The 18,226-nt window shown below is 34.7% G+C and overlaps 1 protein-coding gene across 2 annotated transcripts; it reads right to left on the bottom strand.

The window, feature by feature from the left end:
• Nucleotides 1-11,349: 11,349 nt before the first annotated feature.
• LOC122008957 (TSL-kinase interacting protein 1-like) lies at nt 11,350-17,972 on the bottom strand. Of its 2 annotated transcripts, XM_042564894.1 has the most exons (16): nt 17,791-17,972; nt 17,565-17,697; nt 15,843-16,023; nt 15,647-15,729; nt 15,511-15,558; nt 15,091-15,200; nt 14,564-14,648; nt 14,214-14,475; nt 13,915-14,079; nt 13,697-13,800; nt 13,106-13,344; nt 12,914-13,017; nt 12,661-12,824; nt 12,172-12,564; nt 11,958-12,083; nt 11,350-11,860 (listed from the first exon to the last, which is right to left on the bottom strand). In XM_042564894.1, the coding sequence occupies exons 3-16, from the start codon at nt 15,937-15,939 to the stop codon at nt 11,684-11,686; spliced, it is 2,157 nt and encodes a 718-aa protein (XP_042420828.1). In that variant the 5' UTR covers nt 15,940-16,023; nt 17,565-17,697; nt 17,791-17,972; the 3' UTR covers nt 11,350-11,683. The 2 variants fall into 2 exon arrangements, with proteins under 2 accessions (XP_042420828.1, XP_042420827.1); XM_042564893.1 differs by lacking the exon at nt 17,565-17,697.
• Nucleotides 17,973-18,226: the final 254 nt, after the last annotated feature.

Below are 18,226 nucleotides of genomic sequence, written 5' to 3'. Positions count from 1 at the left end.
GACACCGACAAAAGTTTCAGGGTTTTAGGGCTCTAGAGAAAGAGAAAATAAAATGAGCGAATGAATAGAGCAGTTAGGGCATGGGGTTTAAGTCGAGATTTTGAATTGATTTCACCAATCGATTAAACGAGGTGTAATCGATTATCTAATCGATTTAGATCGATTCCGTGCGTAGAAAAATAAACCCTAATCAATTGATTCAATCGATTTGTATGATCGTAATCGATTAGGTGATTGATTCAAAGAGTTTCTGTTCACACGACAAAATGACTCCTAATCGATTGGTCATCACTAATCGATTCAATTGATTATGTGCTGTAATCGATTGATTCAATCGATTAGTCTTAGGTAATTGATTGATCGAATAAATCACCATTTCTGAATATCTTATTTCAATTTTTGTTTGAAATTCAAAAAAAAACATAGATAATTCTACAAGTATTGGAAAATCATAAAATTTTATGTAGACATTACGTATATCATATATTATCAGGAAAAAATAGTTTCCTGTAAAAATACATCTCATTCCCAAAGATAGATACAAAATTTAAAACCATAAAAAAAACTTCAATGTTCCGCTTTATTGTGTATCTAACTAATTAATGGCGACTCCTATTGAAAAATAGACTTCACCAAGGTTCTCAAAAATCATTTTGAAATGTTTTTCAAAACACAATTTCCAACTATAATCTTTGGACTAAATGCACATGATTTGTACACTTGCTTTCCCCATGTTTAGACAAAAGAATGATCCATGAGAAATTTAATCTTCTTGACCAAAGTAATGCATCATAACAAGCATTATGACCAAGAGAATTGTCCTTAACCTCTCACTCCCGTCTAAACATATCAAGAGAATAAACAAGGAAAATCCTATGTTTTTGAAAGAGGAAGGTTAAGGAAACTTCAAAAATTTTATCCTTGAAATGATCATGGAGGATTGTGGTCTAGTCAATACAACACATTCTCAATTCCCTACGAAGAAAACTAAATTCAACTTCGGAAAGAGGTTTAGTGAAAATGTCAGCTAAATTAGATTTTGACTCAATATAATTTAGAACAATATCACCTCGAGTCACATGATCACAAATAAAATGATGCTTGACTTCTATGTATTTTGTTCTTGAATAGTGGATGGGATTTTTTTGTTAAATTTATTGTACTCATATTATCATAAAAAACTTGGACATTTTTATAAGTGAGTTTATAATCTTCTAGAGTATGGGTCATCCACAATAATTGTGATACACACTCTCACATAAAATATATTCCATTTTGATTGTGGAGAGAGTTGCACAATGTTATTTACTACTTAACCAACTTATTAGAGAGGACCCTGGAAATTGACATTCACCACTAGTAGTTTTGCGATCTAATTTGCATCTGGCATAATCAGAATTGGTATATCCCACTAGATTAAAAGTTTTGGTTAGAGGATATACCAAAGGCCTACATTTTGAGTACCCTTGAGATATCGAAGAATTCTCTTAATGACACTCAAATGTGACTCCTTGATACACAATCTATATCTTGCACACATACCCATGACAAACATATATCAGGTTTACTAGCTGTGAGATAAAGGAGACTCCCTATAGCACTACGATACACCTTAGAGTCAACTTCTTTTCCTTCAAGATCACTATCTAATTTAGTGCTAGTGGTCATGTGAGTAGATATATTTTTGACATTTTTCATTCCAAATTTCTTAAATAACTCTTTTGCATATTTAGATTGATGAATGTAGATTTCTTCTTTTGTTTATTTAATTTGTAAACCTAAGAAAAATGTGAACTCACTAACCAAACTCATTTCAAACTCACTCTCCGTGTGATTGATGAACTCATTTAAAAAATCTATATTTGTGGAACCACAAATAATGTCATCTACATATACTTGAGCCACAAATATATCATTACCACTATTTTTTAAAAATAAGGTAGGATCAATTTGCCCTCTTTAAAACCCTTTTTATACTAGAAATGTTGACAATCATTCATACCAAGCCCGGGGAGCTTGTTTTTAGCCCATATAAGGCCTTTTAAAATTTATATATGTGGTTTGGACCTCCAAATTTTCATACCCTGGTGGTTGCTCAACATATACCTCTTCTTTTATAATACCATTTACAAACACTGATTTTGCATCCATTTGGTACAATTTAAATTCCTTATGAGTGACAAAAGTCAACATCATCTTAATAGACTTCAATCTAACTACGGGTGCATAAGTTTTATCATAATCCAACCCTTCTACTTGATTGAAGCCTTTAGCAACTAATCTAATTTTGTTTTTTACGACCACTCCCTTATCATCAAGTTTGTTCCTAAAAATCTATTTTATATCAATAATTGATTTTTCTTTAGGCCTAAGAACTAAATTCCAAACTTGATTTCTTTCAAATTGAAATAATTCATCTTGCATTGCTAAAATCCAATCTGAATCAAGCAAGGCATCATCAATGATCTTTGGTTCAATTTGAGAGATTAGAGCTACTTGACTTCCTTCATTTCTAAAATAAAATCGAGTTCTCAGTCCTTGTGCGATATCTCCTACTATTTGATCCAAGGGATGATTTACATGAATCCTAGTAGGTTTTGATTCTTGATTTGTTGTAATTTTGGGTTCAAGTGGTAAGATTTTAATTTTCTCACCATCACTCTCTTGATTTTCTCCCCCTTTATCATTTCCTTCATTTAATGTTAATTTCTCTAACTCAAAATGTAATTTTTCATCATTTATTCTAGTAGGATTTAAGGGAGGATTTTCTTCAAACATAATATTTAATGGTTCTTCAACTAATTTAAATCTTTTATTGCAAATTTGATACACTTTGCTATGATTTGAGTAACCTACAAGAATGCTCTCATCTACCTTAGTGGAGATTTTTTCTAATTGATCTTTGGTGTTTAGAATGTAAGCCTTATGTACAAAACACTCTAAGATGTTTAATTGTATGTGGTTTACTAAACCACAATTCATGATGTGTTTTTCCTAGAAATCTATTTATTAATGTTTGATTTGTACATAATAAGTCGTATTAATTGTTTCGGCCTAGGTAGCTATGAAGTGAATATTCATTTAGCATGTTCCTAGTGGTCTCTTGCAAAATCTTATTTTTCCTCTCAACAACTCCATTTTGTTGAGGATTCCTAGAGGTGAAAATTTCATATTTATAACCTTTTTTCTAAACAAAAACTTATGCACTTATCATTTTCAAATTCACCTCCATGATCACTTCTTATTTTGTTTATCTTGTGATTCTTTTTATTTTCTACCCTTTTATAAAAAGTAATCAAGGTATCTAAAGTTTGATTCTTATGTTTCAAGAAAAATACTCATGTATATTTAGTGTAATCATCTACAATCACAAAGCAATACCTATTATCATTTAAAAAAAACATATTTACTACTATCAAACAAATCCATGTGAATGAGTTCCAATGCATTTGAAGTATTTACAACATTTTTACCTTTATAGGTAGTTTTGATTTGCTTACCTATTTGACATGCATCACATATTTTGTCCTTTTAAAACTTTAACTTTGACAATCTTTGTACAAACTCTTTCTTTGAAAGCCTTTTGATATTCCTCATGTTGGTGTGAGCAAGTCTCCAAAGCCAAAACCAAGTCTCCTCTTCTTTAGACACGAGACACTTAGTAAACACATTAGTAGCACCAAATAATTCAACTTAGTAAATATTTTTTTTCTATAGCCTATGAGCATACTGGTGCTTAGTTCACTATGTTTAGTTAGACATTGAGATAAGTTAAACTCAGTTCTATAACTCAAATTATATAGTTGACTAACACTTAGAAGATTAAAAGTCATGTCTTTCACTAATAAAATATTTTTTATCACAAATTTTTCAGAAATTCTAATATCCCTAATTCCTATGACTTTTAATTCACCACTATTACCAAAAGAAACGGTACCTTTACTTTTATATCTAAATGATGAGAATTTTGATGAATCTCCTGTTATGTGCCTAGAGCATTTACTATCTATAAATCATGTTGTTGGATGCTCCCCCTCGGCACATGCCTATTCAAACACGATAAACCAAATATTTTGGTATCCAAATTTTGGATCCGGTAGCATCAACAACAAATTATTTAGGTACCCAAACTTGCACAATCTTAACCCGTGAAGCATGATTTCTACTAACTAAAGATATGAATTTGATTTCTTTATGTTGTGATTTAAACCCAAAACTCATTTTGTTATAAACACCCCTTTAAGCTCCTAGAATCATATCCAAATATTTAGAGCTTGAAGTAAACTTTTCTAAAACACGTCTAAGATCATCAACTTATAATTTCAAAGATGAATTCTCATTTTAAGGCCATCAAATTCAATCATGTCACCATTTCATTCTTAAATGATTTCAATTCATTTTGTAACTTTCTAACCTTATCTTTTGATTTTGCTAGAGCATTAGTTAAAAATGCAATGGTAGCATACATCTTATCAAGCTTGGGAGAAATTACCTCATCATTACTAGATGATGACTCACTTGAAGATTCCGCATTCTCCCCATGACTATCTTCATCTTCACTATCTTCCACATGGCTTAAGATCATGAGTGTTATGTGTCTTGAGCTTTTCCTTTCATCTCCTTCCGATGTGCTTGAAGATAATTCATCCCATATGACTTTCAAGGTCTTCTTCTTTTTCTTAATCTTTTCTTCTTGTTTCTTTAATTTTGGACACTCCATTTTGTAGTGCCCTTTTTATTATATTTATAATAAATTATATCAATTTTAGACTTTTAATCCACAAGAGATTTACCTTTTCTTTTGTCATCATTGAAGATTCTTGACATCCTTTTTGTCAAACTTCCTTGAGCGTCTCATCATTCTTCGAACAAAATTTACTATTTCACTTGATGATAGCTCTTCATCACTATCACTATCTTACTCAGATTCTGAAGATGACTCCTCCTCCTTTTCTTTATACTTCTTCTTGCTCTTTTCACCTACAACCAATATTATACCTTTCTCTTTATGCTCGTGTTAGCTTGCTCATGCAATTCAAGTTCACAAAATAATTCATCTAACTTAACTATTGACAAGTCCCTTGAAATCTTATAGGCATCCACTATGGATGACCATAATGAGTTTCTTGGGAAGGATTTTAGTGCATACCTTATGAGATCTTAGTTCTCCACACTTTCTCCAACTGAATGGAGACCGTTTAGGAGTTCCTTGAATCTCTCATGTAGTGAACTTACTATTTCTCCATCCTTTATTGTGAAATTCTGAAGTAGATTTATTAAGAAATATCTCTTTGTAATTCTTGAATCCTTAGTGCCTTCATTTAACTCAATGAGTTTATCCCACAAATCCTTGACACTCTTGAAGGGTACAACCTTGTTGAGTTGCTCCGAGCTCAACCCACATTGAAGAGTCACGATGCCTTAGCATTTGCTTGAGTCTTCATCTTTTGTTCAATAGTCCACTTTGATGATTCAAGCAATTTTCCATCCTCGGTTGGTGCCGTGAATCCCTCCGTGATTGAGAACCATATGTCCATTTCGGTCACGAGATAGTGCTCTATGCGACCCTTCCAGTAAGTAAAGTTGTTGCCTTCATAGAATGGTGGTCGTGAAGTGTTGTGTCCCTCTTTTAGTAACATCTTGTAGCTCTAAACTTGTGCTTCCTTGGAGGTGAATCATCAAAAGCCACCAAGCTCTAATACCACTTGTTAGGACTAGTTGAGCTAGAGGGGGGAGGGGGGTGAATGTCTCACTTCAATTTCTTGGTTGACTTGACTTTGCGCAGCATAAACTTGAAGGGAATGCTAATTCCTTGTATTTACTTGGTATCCACCTCTTTGAGGTGACTAATCCAAGGATCTATACCACAGTCACAGTTTTCACTATGAAACTTCTCCTTCTTAGATCAACACCAAAAGTGGAGAAACCTTACAAAATTTATAGCTCTCTCTCTCTCTCTCAAAAGAAATAGCTCACAACAAGGAAGAAGAAGAAAAGAAGATTACAAACATTGAAATAGCTTTTTCGTTTTTTAAGTAGCTTGAAAATCTAGCAAGGAGGAGAGCTTGAGATAATCTTGAGCACTTGAGAGCAATAGAACAGTAGTTGTTCAGTGTCTGAATCGCCCTTTTTGAATGCTTTAAAATCTAGCCGTTTCTCAGCTTTTTATCGCCTCTAATTAATTAGAAGGAAAGCTTAATCAATTATAGATTTTCTGACTTTTCTGTTGAATGGTCACTAACTTCAAATCAATGGCTGAGATTACTCTATTTTAAATCTTAATCAATTGGTGGGAGTCTTCAGTCGATTGATATCCTTAATCGATTAAGCAATCAATTTGGCACGGTTCTTTTCTCGTAAAGAAAGTCCTCTAATCGACTAAACTAATCGATTGGTCATGCCTAATCGATTAGCCAATTGATTTAACAGCTTTTTATGGGTTCACAGATAGCCTCTAATCGATTAGATAATCCTTCTATGCGTTGTAGAAAACCTCTAATCGATTGTAGCAATCGATTAGGATAGTCCTAATCGATTGGGCAATCGATTCGGCCCCTATTTCATGAGTTACAGAAAGTTCCTGATCGATTGCACCAATCTATCAGAAACTCTTTGCGCATCACATCATTCTAATCGATTTCACTAATCAATTAGGCTTATGCCAAATCGATTGGTTAATCGATTTGGGACCATTGAATGTTTGTGATGATTAGTTACCAATCGATTGATCCCTAGACTTTGTGCTTGGAGTTTCCTCACCTCTGAGTCATCGTCTACCCTAGCATCAAATCTGCTTGAGTTCCTACCGTTTGCCAAGAATTTGGTCCTCAACTTTCTTGGACTTCTCTTGCTTTGCATCCAGTCTTCCAACCTGCAAGGCTTTCATCTTGCCAAGAATCTGGTCATTGACCTTCTTAGACTTCTCTTGCCTTGCATTCGATTTTCCAACCTGCACGGACTTCATCTTGACAAGAATCTGGCCCTTGACCTTCTTGGACTTCTCTTATCCTGCAAACTTGCAACTCAAGTTAGATCCAACATATTAACCTAAACTTAAATAATTATCAATCATTGAAACTTCTTATTTAGGACATAATTGCACCAACAAATTTTTGATCAGCTTTTTACTGAACCACGTATGTAAGATTTTGTAATTATCAAATCGCATAGGATAGTTTATAAATTACTAAATTATGTATAATGTACCAATTTTACCCCTCATCCACGTCGCTTGCTCGTCCACGTCACTGTCCACCTTGACAAGGAAAAATGCATCCCGAACCACTTTTAGTTTTCCCATAAAAAATTTTAAATGAAGTCCCACTTCATCTTCAAAAACGCAAAACCCTAACTCCCCTTCCCAAATCATGTCATCTGCTTGTTCTCAACGTTCAATGTTTCACTAGCAAAGTCCTATATCACCGATCCTCCTAATATTTAGCTTCTTCACCTCTATCGACATCTTTATTGGCCCCTTTGTTATCTTATAATTTTGAAGTCCAAATTGTTTCCTTCATAGGCAATTTTGAAGTACAAATTGTATCCTGTTGGAGCAATCATACTCTAAGTATCATTTACTTTTGATGTTTAGCTAAATAAGTTTAAGTTAAGCAATGTTGGTGATCTAACATGAATGTTGAGTAATAGGTACAAAAGAAAATCCAGGTACGAAGACTTGACAAGAAAAGTCCAAGAAGATAATCTTGGCCAATGAAGTCCCGGAGTGTGGCTCTTGACGGTAAAGTCCCGAAGGTGCGGCCTCTTGGCAAAAGAAGACTTAGGATGACATAAACAAAGGAAGCACTTGAAGGCAAGAGCAAGGATGAGGAGTCGTGGGCTCGGAAGCATCCTAAGGGCATGAAGCTGATGGAAGATGCTTGAAGGTGTAAGTTTAGGCTAAGGGTAAACTTTAAGTATGAAAGGATCATACTTGAGTTGTTTAAAACTCAACTTAAGACGTATCAGTCAACTAGTAGTTGTATTAGTCGAATGATGCTTGATCCAGAACTCATAGAGGGTTTGCAGCAACCTATCAGTCGACTATTTTATGAGGACAATCGACTGGTAGAATACCGTTGGATTGATGACGTATAGAATCCCCGAACATCTTGAAAGGAACAGTAATCGTTACTTGTTACCAATCGACTGATATTCTCACCAATCGACTGGTGATTAGGGTTTTAGAAATCAGCCTCAAATATAAAATGCTTGAGAGCTTGGAGAGAATAACAACATTTCATACAAAAACGTCCTTAACCTCTCTAAGTGATCTCTAAGCTTTCATACTCTTAATCTCTTCCTCCTAAATTCATCTTTCATCTTGTAAGAGGAAGAGATCATCTTGTAAAGGTTTCTCCGCCTTCGAGCTTAGTTCGAGAAGGAAAATTTCATAGTGGAAGTGTGTTTATCGGTGTGGATTTTTGGATTAGTCACCTCTAGGAGGTGGAGACCAAGTAAATCTAGGAGTTAGCATTGTAGTTCCTTGTATTTCTTTCTAGCTTTCCATTGTTTTTGTTTCCGCTAACAAAGTTGTAGGAAGAAGTCGAAGAAATGCTATTCACCACCCTCTAGCTAAACACAAAGGTCCCATCATATCCTTCACTAGTTACTATGTTTTCGAAAGCTTCTAGGTCAAACTTCGACTTCACCACCTTCATTGCGTTAGCTTCTTTTCCTATCACGTCTCATTAGCATATCTATGAGAATGTCGAAGCATATATCATCATCTCCAAAGATATAAATTCGTAGAGTATAAGTTTTTTTTTAATTGTTTATTTATTTCTCATTATAGCTTTATTTATGAAAATATATTTTTTATATTTAACTTTGTTAATACTCTTTGTCTTTCCTTTTGTGGAAATTTTAGAATAAAACTCTATAAAATGTCCCAATTTGCTCATCTGATATAACTTGTCCTTTAAAGTTGATAATTGAATCTCACTTGCTGAAGTTGATATAATTTTTTTTACTTTCCTGTCATATAACAAAGCAACAATAAAGTTTTATAAATTTCAATTAAATATCTTTAGTAACACAAAATTAAACTAAATTTAGTCAGTATCTCTATACAACGAATGAAAAATATAAATAACAATTATGGAATTAGAATGACGGCAAACATAAATAACATGTAATCTAAAAAATGTTAAATTTATTAATAAGTTAAATTAAGTTGATGAACTAAGAAAAACAACACAATGAGATCTATACACAGAAGGGATAAGTTAGAGATGATATAACCTATTTAGATTAAAACATCCTTAACACATTTTAGATAGAAAGTATGACATAGAAAAAAAAAATCAAAATGCACTTTGTACTAAAGTTAAATAGTATTAGCAATTCATCTTGATAACATTAACCTATTTAGATTAAGTATGTTTTAGGCAATTCATTCAATTCATCTTGATCATTCAGGAGTTATACTCCAAGAAAAACACATCAGTATTATAAGTAGTCCTTTTATGTTATTCCTCAACATACCAGAAATTCGACAACTTAAGAGATTACTGGTGAACATATTTGATAATTGGAATTTGAAAGAAGAGACATTCAAATTCTCCAACGTAGCTATATTCTTCACAACAAAAAATATAGCATTATTGCTTGGAATCCTAAATAGAGGCATCCATGTCAAGATGGATTCCAATGCTGCTTCTAGTGCATTATTCGAAATATTGTTTCTAAGTAAAGAACTAAATCGATCTAGATTGAAAAATCTAATGAGGACACATTGTCTCCGAGTTAATTCAGAAAGGATGTTTTGCTATTCTCATATATTAAGAAAGAGGAGAGATCAAAGATCTCAAATATGGTATGCTTGAGTGATCATAATCGTCATATCATTTATATTTAGCTTCCGACATTATTTGTCAATCAATCGAATCAATTTGTCATTTAGTTGACTAATATAGTAATTAGTCGAATCGATGGTGTTATCAGTTGAATCAATGTCTTTGTTTACTTCAGAAATTGAATCACTAGACTAATTTCTCATATCAGTTGAATTGATTCATCTCTATTCATTTCAAAAACTGAATTAGTCAACTAATTTTTCATATCAGTTGAATCGATTTATCTCTGTTTAATTTAGAAATTGAACCAGGTGACTGATTTCTCATATTAGTAGAATCGATTCGTCTCTGTTTACTTCAGAAACTAAATCAGTCGATTGATTTCTCATATCAGTCGAATTAATTTGTCTTTGTTCAATTCAAAAATTGATACAATTGATTGATCTATGGACTTTTAGTCGAATCGATTCGTTCCTGACTTCCTAGTTGAATCGATTGTTTTGATCAGTCAAATCAATTTGTTAATCAATTCGACCGATCTAAATTGGTGTCAGACGAGTTTTTAAAGTCTACCGATGTATTTCGAAATCCATTCCACTGCTTGCCCTAACTCTCGATTTCTTCTCCCTCCAAACCCTAAACGCTTTTGACCTTCTCCGGCGACTAGTGCTAGTGCTCCGACGACCCAATGTAGGACTCTCTACTGCTTCTTCTCTTTATTAATCCCAAACCCTAACCCTACTATTCCTCATTGCTCTCTCTTTGACATCCCTTAGGGTTTCAACATTTCTAAGAAGCTCCTCCGATTAGGACTTCGATGATTAGAAGAGGAGGGTTGTTTGTCTACATTCAGTTGTTTCACTATGTTACAAACCATCGGAAACACGTCAATGTTGGAAATGACATGGTGTTTAGGTTTAGGTTTGATGAAGAAGTTGCGCCATTGATGACCATTAGTGTTGGTTCAGACGCCCGTCGTGAAGAGAAATCGAACGTGATTTTGATTTCTCTTTCGATTTGGATGCATGCGATAGCCAAAGGGAAAAGGCAGAGGGTAAAATTGATATCTCATACCTAATTTGATAATTTTCAAAGTAACATACGTGAAATGGATATATACTTGGCAAACTTAATTATGCAATTCGGTAAAAACCTATTTTTTTTATTCGGCTTGATTTGATTTGATTGTCTTATCAAATAAGTTTGAACAACATAAAATTTAACTTGACTTAGCTCATTTACAACCTTAATTTTAAGGGGAAAAAGATTATGTCATGGTAAGATGGATCAATTAATCTGTTATTATTGGTGATTCAATCCAAGACTCTTGAACAATGTGATCTCCTTTAGTTAATCTAAAAACCAATATCTATCTTCCAACACAAGCTATAGAATTCAAACATAAGTTATGTAAGACAATCTAATGGCAAGGATCTGAAGAAAGTAAAGAGAGAGCCACATGCAGGATTTTGAATGACTCAACATATGAACAATGTATTAACACCAAAAAGTTACTGATGAGACATTAAGTGTACTTAGTGCAGTAGCCCTGATATTAAAGTTAGGAAGCAAGTGTAGGTATGACATTATTAACCATCCAAATTTTCCCAGTTAGCAGGTCTCAGGTCACTGCTGCCCATGGCAATATATTTAGTGGGTGATGAACAAGAACTATTCAGTTCTAGTCGAACCTTTCTCGACATAATAACCACAACATATTATGTACAGGGGTGGGAAAAAGTACATAATTTTGCCTTTACAGGTTCTATCAGCTATGCAAACAATCCAACTAATTCCCACAGCCTTCAAGCCCATCCTCTTGGTATCTATGGCCAGTGGTTTGAGTATACAACTTTGCATCGCAACTAAACCGGGCAATTCTTTTATTTTTAGGCTCTGCGTGACCCGGAGTCTTTATCGTCCACGCAAAAAAGTGAGAAATTCTGGAATTCGTCGAGGCTGTTGGCTATCAAGCGACTGAGACTAAGGCTGTCGCTAAATATTAGTTCTTGGCCCTGAAACTTAGAGGAAGGCATGTCCAAGTCCAGTGGCCCTAAAGAGTCAGCCTATACAAATTAACGAGTGGAAAGCACATTAGATTAGTTGCGTGTAGGTTATGTTTAGAAACCATCCATGAGTAAATGCTGACGAAAGAAAAAATACCCAGTAAATATCTGCAAAACTAGTATCCTTGTCCTGATAACCTCTCTCATCGGATGACTGAGCTTGACAAGATTCAACCTCCGACTTGAAAAGAGGTTCATCTCGAAAGCCCTGTCCACCAAAATCCTAGCAACAAAGGAGTGTAACAACTCTGTCAATATCTGAAGAGCAAACACTCCGTGTTTAGGAAAATAAAAGGCAGTAATCATCAAACCTTCAGAAAACTTGGAATTCCTGGTAGAGATTTAGAAGAATCTTGTTCGCCTGCCTCAGTGGAAGAGCTAGAGGCAAGATTCAATCTCTCATCTGGAACCATTTGAAAAGAAAATTGATCACGGGTATCTTCGGCATCCCAGATGGATGGTTGTGATGCCTTATTCAAAATGGGAGATAATTGATGGCCAGATATGTGGGCAGCAATAGCTGCATCAAATGAGTCACAACTAAAAGAGGCCAGATGAAGCAAAGGGCCAGTTGGTTCATCAGTGGAATTTATTCGTTCTGAATTAGCAGCCTTGGATGCTTCATTAAATAGATCTCCAACACTTATATTGGTTAGACTATCAGCCCATTCCCCAGCAGAGACACAGTTTAGTTCGGCATAGACCTGAAATACAGAAATGAACGTCTTATATTTGCTTTAAAACTGGAACAAACTGGCTCAAGGAAGACTAGCAACTTAGAATATGGGAAACAGTAGTACCATATCCTTCTTTTTCCATTTCCGTTCATCTTTGGCTATTCTAATAGAAGATGGCTCTGCATCAGCGGCAGGCTCAAAAAATCTATCCTCACAGTCAGTGCAATCCTGCTCTGGAACATCAGTAATTGGAGTTGCAACATCTTCCATTAAACTTTCTTGATTTTCTGTCATCGCAGAGGTAGTTTTAGCCATGAGTGACTTGCAGACATCAAACAAGGTCTGTATTATCAAATTAAATGTTTAAGGATAATACCATGTTGAGCATCTTCTAAAAGGTCACAATTTTCAGAAGATGAAGCTGTGTGAGATGATTGAATACCATTTGACCCATGTTCTAAAGTGGTGAACCAGCCATACCTTGACACAAGATATTAGTCAGAAAGATATCAAGTGGCCAATGTCAGTTATTCAAGTTTTGACTGAGATGTTGTTGGTTTTCTGATACCTCAGACGGAAAACAGCAGGACTGCCAACCATAGCATACACATCTGAAGTACTGATTACAGTGTCTTTTACAGTCCACATTTTGGAACTTACTATCTCCTGCTTAACAGAGTAGGGGAGAAGTACGAGCTCTCCTGATGCTATGTTAGAGTCTCCCCACTTGCGGTGTAGATGTTCCATGACTGACGATATCCTTTTCCTAGCACTTAAAGTGAGCTCTAAATGTGGATTGTGTCCATCCTACATGCAAATGAACACATTATCATTATTATTAATTATTTTAGGATCAATAAACTAACATCAGAAGAAACAAGCATGAAGTCAAAGTAAGACTTCTCATGTCTAAGTCTGATTAGACCAAGGTTGGCCTGAGCGGTTTAGGGTTTGAACAAGTTGGCTAATGCCTGCTAAACTTGACCATTATTTTCCAAACTCCATAGTCCATTATATCTTCTTCCCACTCCCATCCCCTATCTCCCTCTCAACACCCTCTCTATGGGCACACAAGACAAACAAATGTTTCACTCCCAAGTGTTGCAAAGATGGAACAGGATATGATTCAATCTTAAAGCCAGCATGGACTTGAATGTACCTTTTCAAGAACACTTCGAGTATGATCATCAACGGGAAACAACTGTAACTTCAACTTGAAAGAAGGTTCAGTGGTTGATTTGGTCATCTGGTCAGGGAAAATTCCTGTACGAATCAATGGATGCCATGTCATGTTGTAGATGTTTCACTTATTTGGATTACAAATTAAGAAGCATCACAAAATTCTTAAATAAGGGATCAATCAATCGATGGCCTTACCACCATCTGTGATCTTATTGGATATTGCATCACTGGTTTCTCCATTAAAAGAAAATTTTATTTTATTGGTTGCTCGCTCCAATTGTTCAGCAGCATCAGCAACCAAAGAAACGCCTGCCATCGCAGCCTTTTCCCATCTTTTATATTCAGCAGAGGAAACAACACCTTATACACAAAAAAAATATATTGAATTTGCAACTCCAATTTGAGGGCATATTAATCATGTCAACACAACAGGTCCTGTGGCATTAGGAGAGGAGCTTTATATGTAATATCAAACAGAATCAAGAATAGTTCACCTGGCCTCCTTTTTTGCCTCTGTGATTTCATAGATAAGTCCCGTTTGCAGTTCATGTTTGAATACATCTCAGTCTTCTGGAAGGCAGCTTTAGAAGCTGTTGATTTGTTAGTGTTCGCAGCTTCAACGGTTAGTAATTTGACTGGATAAATGTCATTCCCTGGTCCCTTACTGAGAATCATGTTTGAAGATGTATGAGAATAAACATCTTCAGGAAGTCTTTTTCTTCTAGTCTTGTTTCTGTCCTTTAGAAGTTGATTTTCCTACAAAGCAACCCATCCAATTTAATTTCTGATAGGTGACCAGAAAGGAGAAAGTTGAAGCATAAAAGGCTTGGAAAATTGCACTGACCAAAGCTTCAATAAATATCTTAAACCTCCGGGGTTTCAAATGCAGTTTTGAGGCAGTGCAGCTGTGTTTTTCTAGTAAAGACCACCTACCATATAAAACAACCATGATCAATATTTTTTGCAACATATAACTAGCTAGGCCATTTGATAAGTGAACCTGTATTCAGACATCTGTCTTAACAAGATTATAAAGCTTCAGTTAAATTAACAAGAAGTGTTTAGCTTATATCCCGACCCAAAGTGCCACCATCAAATTTAAACTAAATTAGCCTGGTAACCATTTTACAAATTTCCTTAAGGTGCATGTAAACGATGCACTACCAATTGGATGTATCATAGGAACTAACCCATATGTTACTCTGATAACCTTACGGTCATGCTAATATAAAGTCGAGGATGTTAATACATCAAGCATGGTTATGGCAAAGAGAATATAGATTCATTCAATATTCATCATGGGCAATAACAGAACAACTAGTGCAGTCAATGCTAATACAGTAGATCAATAGAAACATAATGAACAGTTACCATCGGAGCATTGCAGCATTAGTATCCTTTGAATTTTTAGCATCAAATGAGAACCCAGGTCCTAGAAGCTTGTTCATACGTCTCACAAGGCGATAATAATAATGCCTAACCTTTATACCAGAAAAAAAAAATCATGTTAGAAAACTGAAAAAGTATAACAAACTAAACAGTATAAATCAAGCATTTTGCATTTTGCCCATGAATACAATTAGAGGCAACTATCAACTTAAATGATTAGCAGCAAAGTATGATGCGGAAAGGAAAAAAGATCCATCACATATAATTGCAAAAAAAAAAAAACCTCACATTTTTTTAATATATTAACAGTAATGTGAAATTAATTAAATTTACAATGCCATGCCTAAAGCAACTTGGAAGAAAAATATGATAATATATAACTTGTCATGTAAAGGTACATACTTGGTCTTTGTTTTTACTCTGAACACGACAGGTGATCTTCTCAAAGTTCTATAATATGAGAAACGAGATATCAAGTTAGCAAAAATTAGAGAAGTAGACTGTGTATAAAAAAAAAGTAAGTAGAAAAAGGTAAAACCTTGCCAACTTGTCGTAGTGCATTAAAAAAATTCTCCTCCTCTTGTCGGGTCCATGCATCCCATTGCCGTGTAGGTTTTTTAACTAAACATAGCCATCCAAATATGAATTATAATATTGACATTTCAAAAAGACAGCTAATGTTGAAACACAATCTACAAAACAAAATGATTTATGTTCAAAAAATAAAATTATACCAGGATTCTGAGATCCAGTAGAAATTGCGGATGAAAGAAAGGTACTTTTTGCATCCTTTATCAACAAATTTTCTACTGGGAGAGTTTGATGTTCCATAACCAGGATGTTTGGTAAGATAAGAAACTCTCTGAAGTACTCAAATCCTCAACCAGCTTCATCCACATCCATGGATCTAAACTCCTAATAAAGCAAGTGCACTATAAATCTAAGTAAACATGTTAACAAGACATAAAAAAAATAACGATCAACACTATAATACAAGAGGGAAAAGGGCAATTAAATAGTGATAGACACTAAAATACTAGTAAGTACATATTCTTATAATTTTGTTGATCTTGACTAAAAAAATTGTAACATTGAAGAAAAATGAGATTGACAAGGGAGGTATTGATCTGGATTCCTTTCTGACCTTCCAGCACCAGACCTTAGGGTGTGGCACAACAACCCAAACAACAACTAAGGTGGTGTGTCAAAGCTACTACACGATAAAGTCAAACATTAAAAAGAGTCATAATCAGGAATATTTCCATGCAAAGATATAAGCATACTAGTTATTGGTACTTGAAAATTGAGATTGTTTGTTACTTGCGAATTTTTATTAGTGGTATGTGTACTTGGGTAGAATGAGCACAAGTTTTGTTAGATTATTTGATGTTTCACTTGTTTATTCTTACTCCTGAAGCCAGCATCAGAAAGTGTACATTCCAAATTGATCGAGAATCCATAACATGGAACCAATATTAGAATTGATCAGTAAATGTGAACATGACTATAGGATGAACGTAAAAGTTTGATATCAATAAAAAAGATAGAGAAACTCAATGTTCATGAGAATAAAAGTATAATTACCTATGTGAGCCTTTTTCTAACAAATCAAAGTACAATGTGAATTTTTAATTGGATAACTACTATTTTGTATGATTAACTAACAAATATACAATCATTATTGTCAAGTCATGTTTAGGATTAACTACATGAATCTTATCTCTTCATTGAACTATATGCAAGTCTATATCATTACTAATACTTAAATCAATTAAGTCATTTTAATTATATGTATTATAAACTAACAGATATAATACAAAACTCAAAGGAATATTAATATCAACTTGTACAGGAACAGAATAAACAAAAACAAATTAAATTGACCAATAGAAGAAGAAGAAAGTTTCAATAGGAATACAAATTAAATGGCATATTCTCTCACAGACAATATTCTGGCTTATGTATCACCATTGAAGAATGAGGACTATCAAAGTTGAAGAGAACTGACCAATGCATCATCATTATGATGCATTGATGTTAGATTGGTATTAGATTGAAAAGTAAGTGGCTGGCCAGTAAAATATATTAACATAGCAAAACTTACTTTTGTTTCAATCAACAAGCCAATTTCTTATGAGATCTATAGATTATTCTAGTTCCTTAACCCACAAAATCCCATTGTTTGTTCATGCAAAAAGATCACATATCTACGTTGAATTGTTTTGGAATGCATACATGGGAAGCTGTCACATTGTATTTCAAACAAACGATCCAACAGGTTGCAGTACTTCAATCACCAAAGGAAGCAATCTTACTGTCAGACGCTAGGAATACAATTGTTTTCCTCTCAGGGGCAGCCCAGTCAAAGTATAATTCGAACACAAAACTAATTCCTTGTTATCCTATTAGCATTAAAGAAAGAAGAAGAAAAAAGGCTCCTTTCGGGATCATATTACCAAATGAGATCATCCGCGTATTATAACTGAAACCGCCAATACTTCTATAGCCTTGGAAGTTCCAGAAAAGATTGATTCGATTTTGTGAAAGAAGCCATCGAGGATTGGGAAAGTAATCTAGAGAGATGGAATTCTTCATCCGCAAAAAGGCAGAATCAATCGCGAATCTTGAACGAAAAAACAAAGGCAAAAAAAAAAAACGAAGTAGAGGCTTGGTGGGGAGTACCGGCGAGCGACAGAGGGGGTGCGCGCAGACGGAGGCAGAGATCGGGAGGACCGAGGAAGACGGTAAGGATGCGGGGAAGGTAAAGGGAGGTGTTCTAGGGCTAAATTGCACGGGCACGGCAACAGACGGGAAGGAGAGAGAGAAAAGAGTCGGTCAGAGAAAGTATCGAACTCAACTCAAATTGGTGGTGTTTAGGCTTAGGCCATTTTTGTTATGAGCCCGAGCCTGAGCTTGAGCCTGAGCCTGAGCTCGAGTTTGGGCCCGGTGATCCATGCCTATATTGACTCGACCTTCAAGCTAACACTTGAAGTTTTTTAATGAATTTTTAGTAATTATTTTAAAAGTTTGAAGGGGTATTTGATCGAGTCACCGTAAACCAGCTAAGTTGAGTGAAACTTTGTGTCCTTTAAACTTGTTTTTATAAATTAATCAAGTC

The sequence above is a fragment of the Zingiber officinale genome, chromosome 8A (assembly GCF_018446385.1).
Source record: "Zingiber officinale cultivar Zhangliang chromosome 8A, Zo_v1.1, whole genome shotgun sequence".
Classification (NCBI taxonomy): Eukaryota; Viridiplantae; Streptophyta; class Magnoliopsida; order Zingiberales; family Zingiberaceae; genus Zingiber; species Zingiber officinale.
Note: the sequence above shows the minus strand (reverse complement) of the source record. Positions and strands in the feature narration are given on the sequence as shown.

Bases quoted from the DNA above. Each gene is read 5' to 3' on its own strand.
- LOC122008957 (XM_042564894.1), bottom strand. From the start codon at position 15,939: ATGGAACATCAAACTCTCCCAGTAGAAAATTTGTTGATAAAGGATGCA. The intron at 14,649-15,090 runs GTAACTGTTCAT...TTTATATGGTAG, and splicing joins AATGCTGCAATGCTCCGATG to GTGGTCTTTACTAGAAAAAC. The intron at 13,345-13,696 runs GTACATTCAAGT...ATTTGCATGTAG, and splicing joins CTCGAAGTGTTCTTGAAAAG to GATGGACACAATCCACATTT.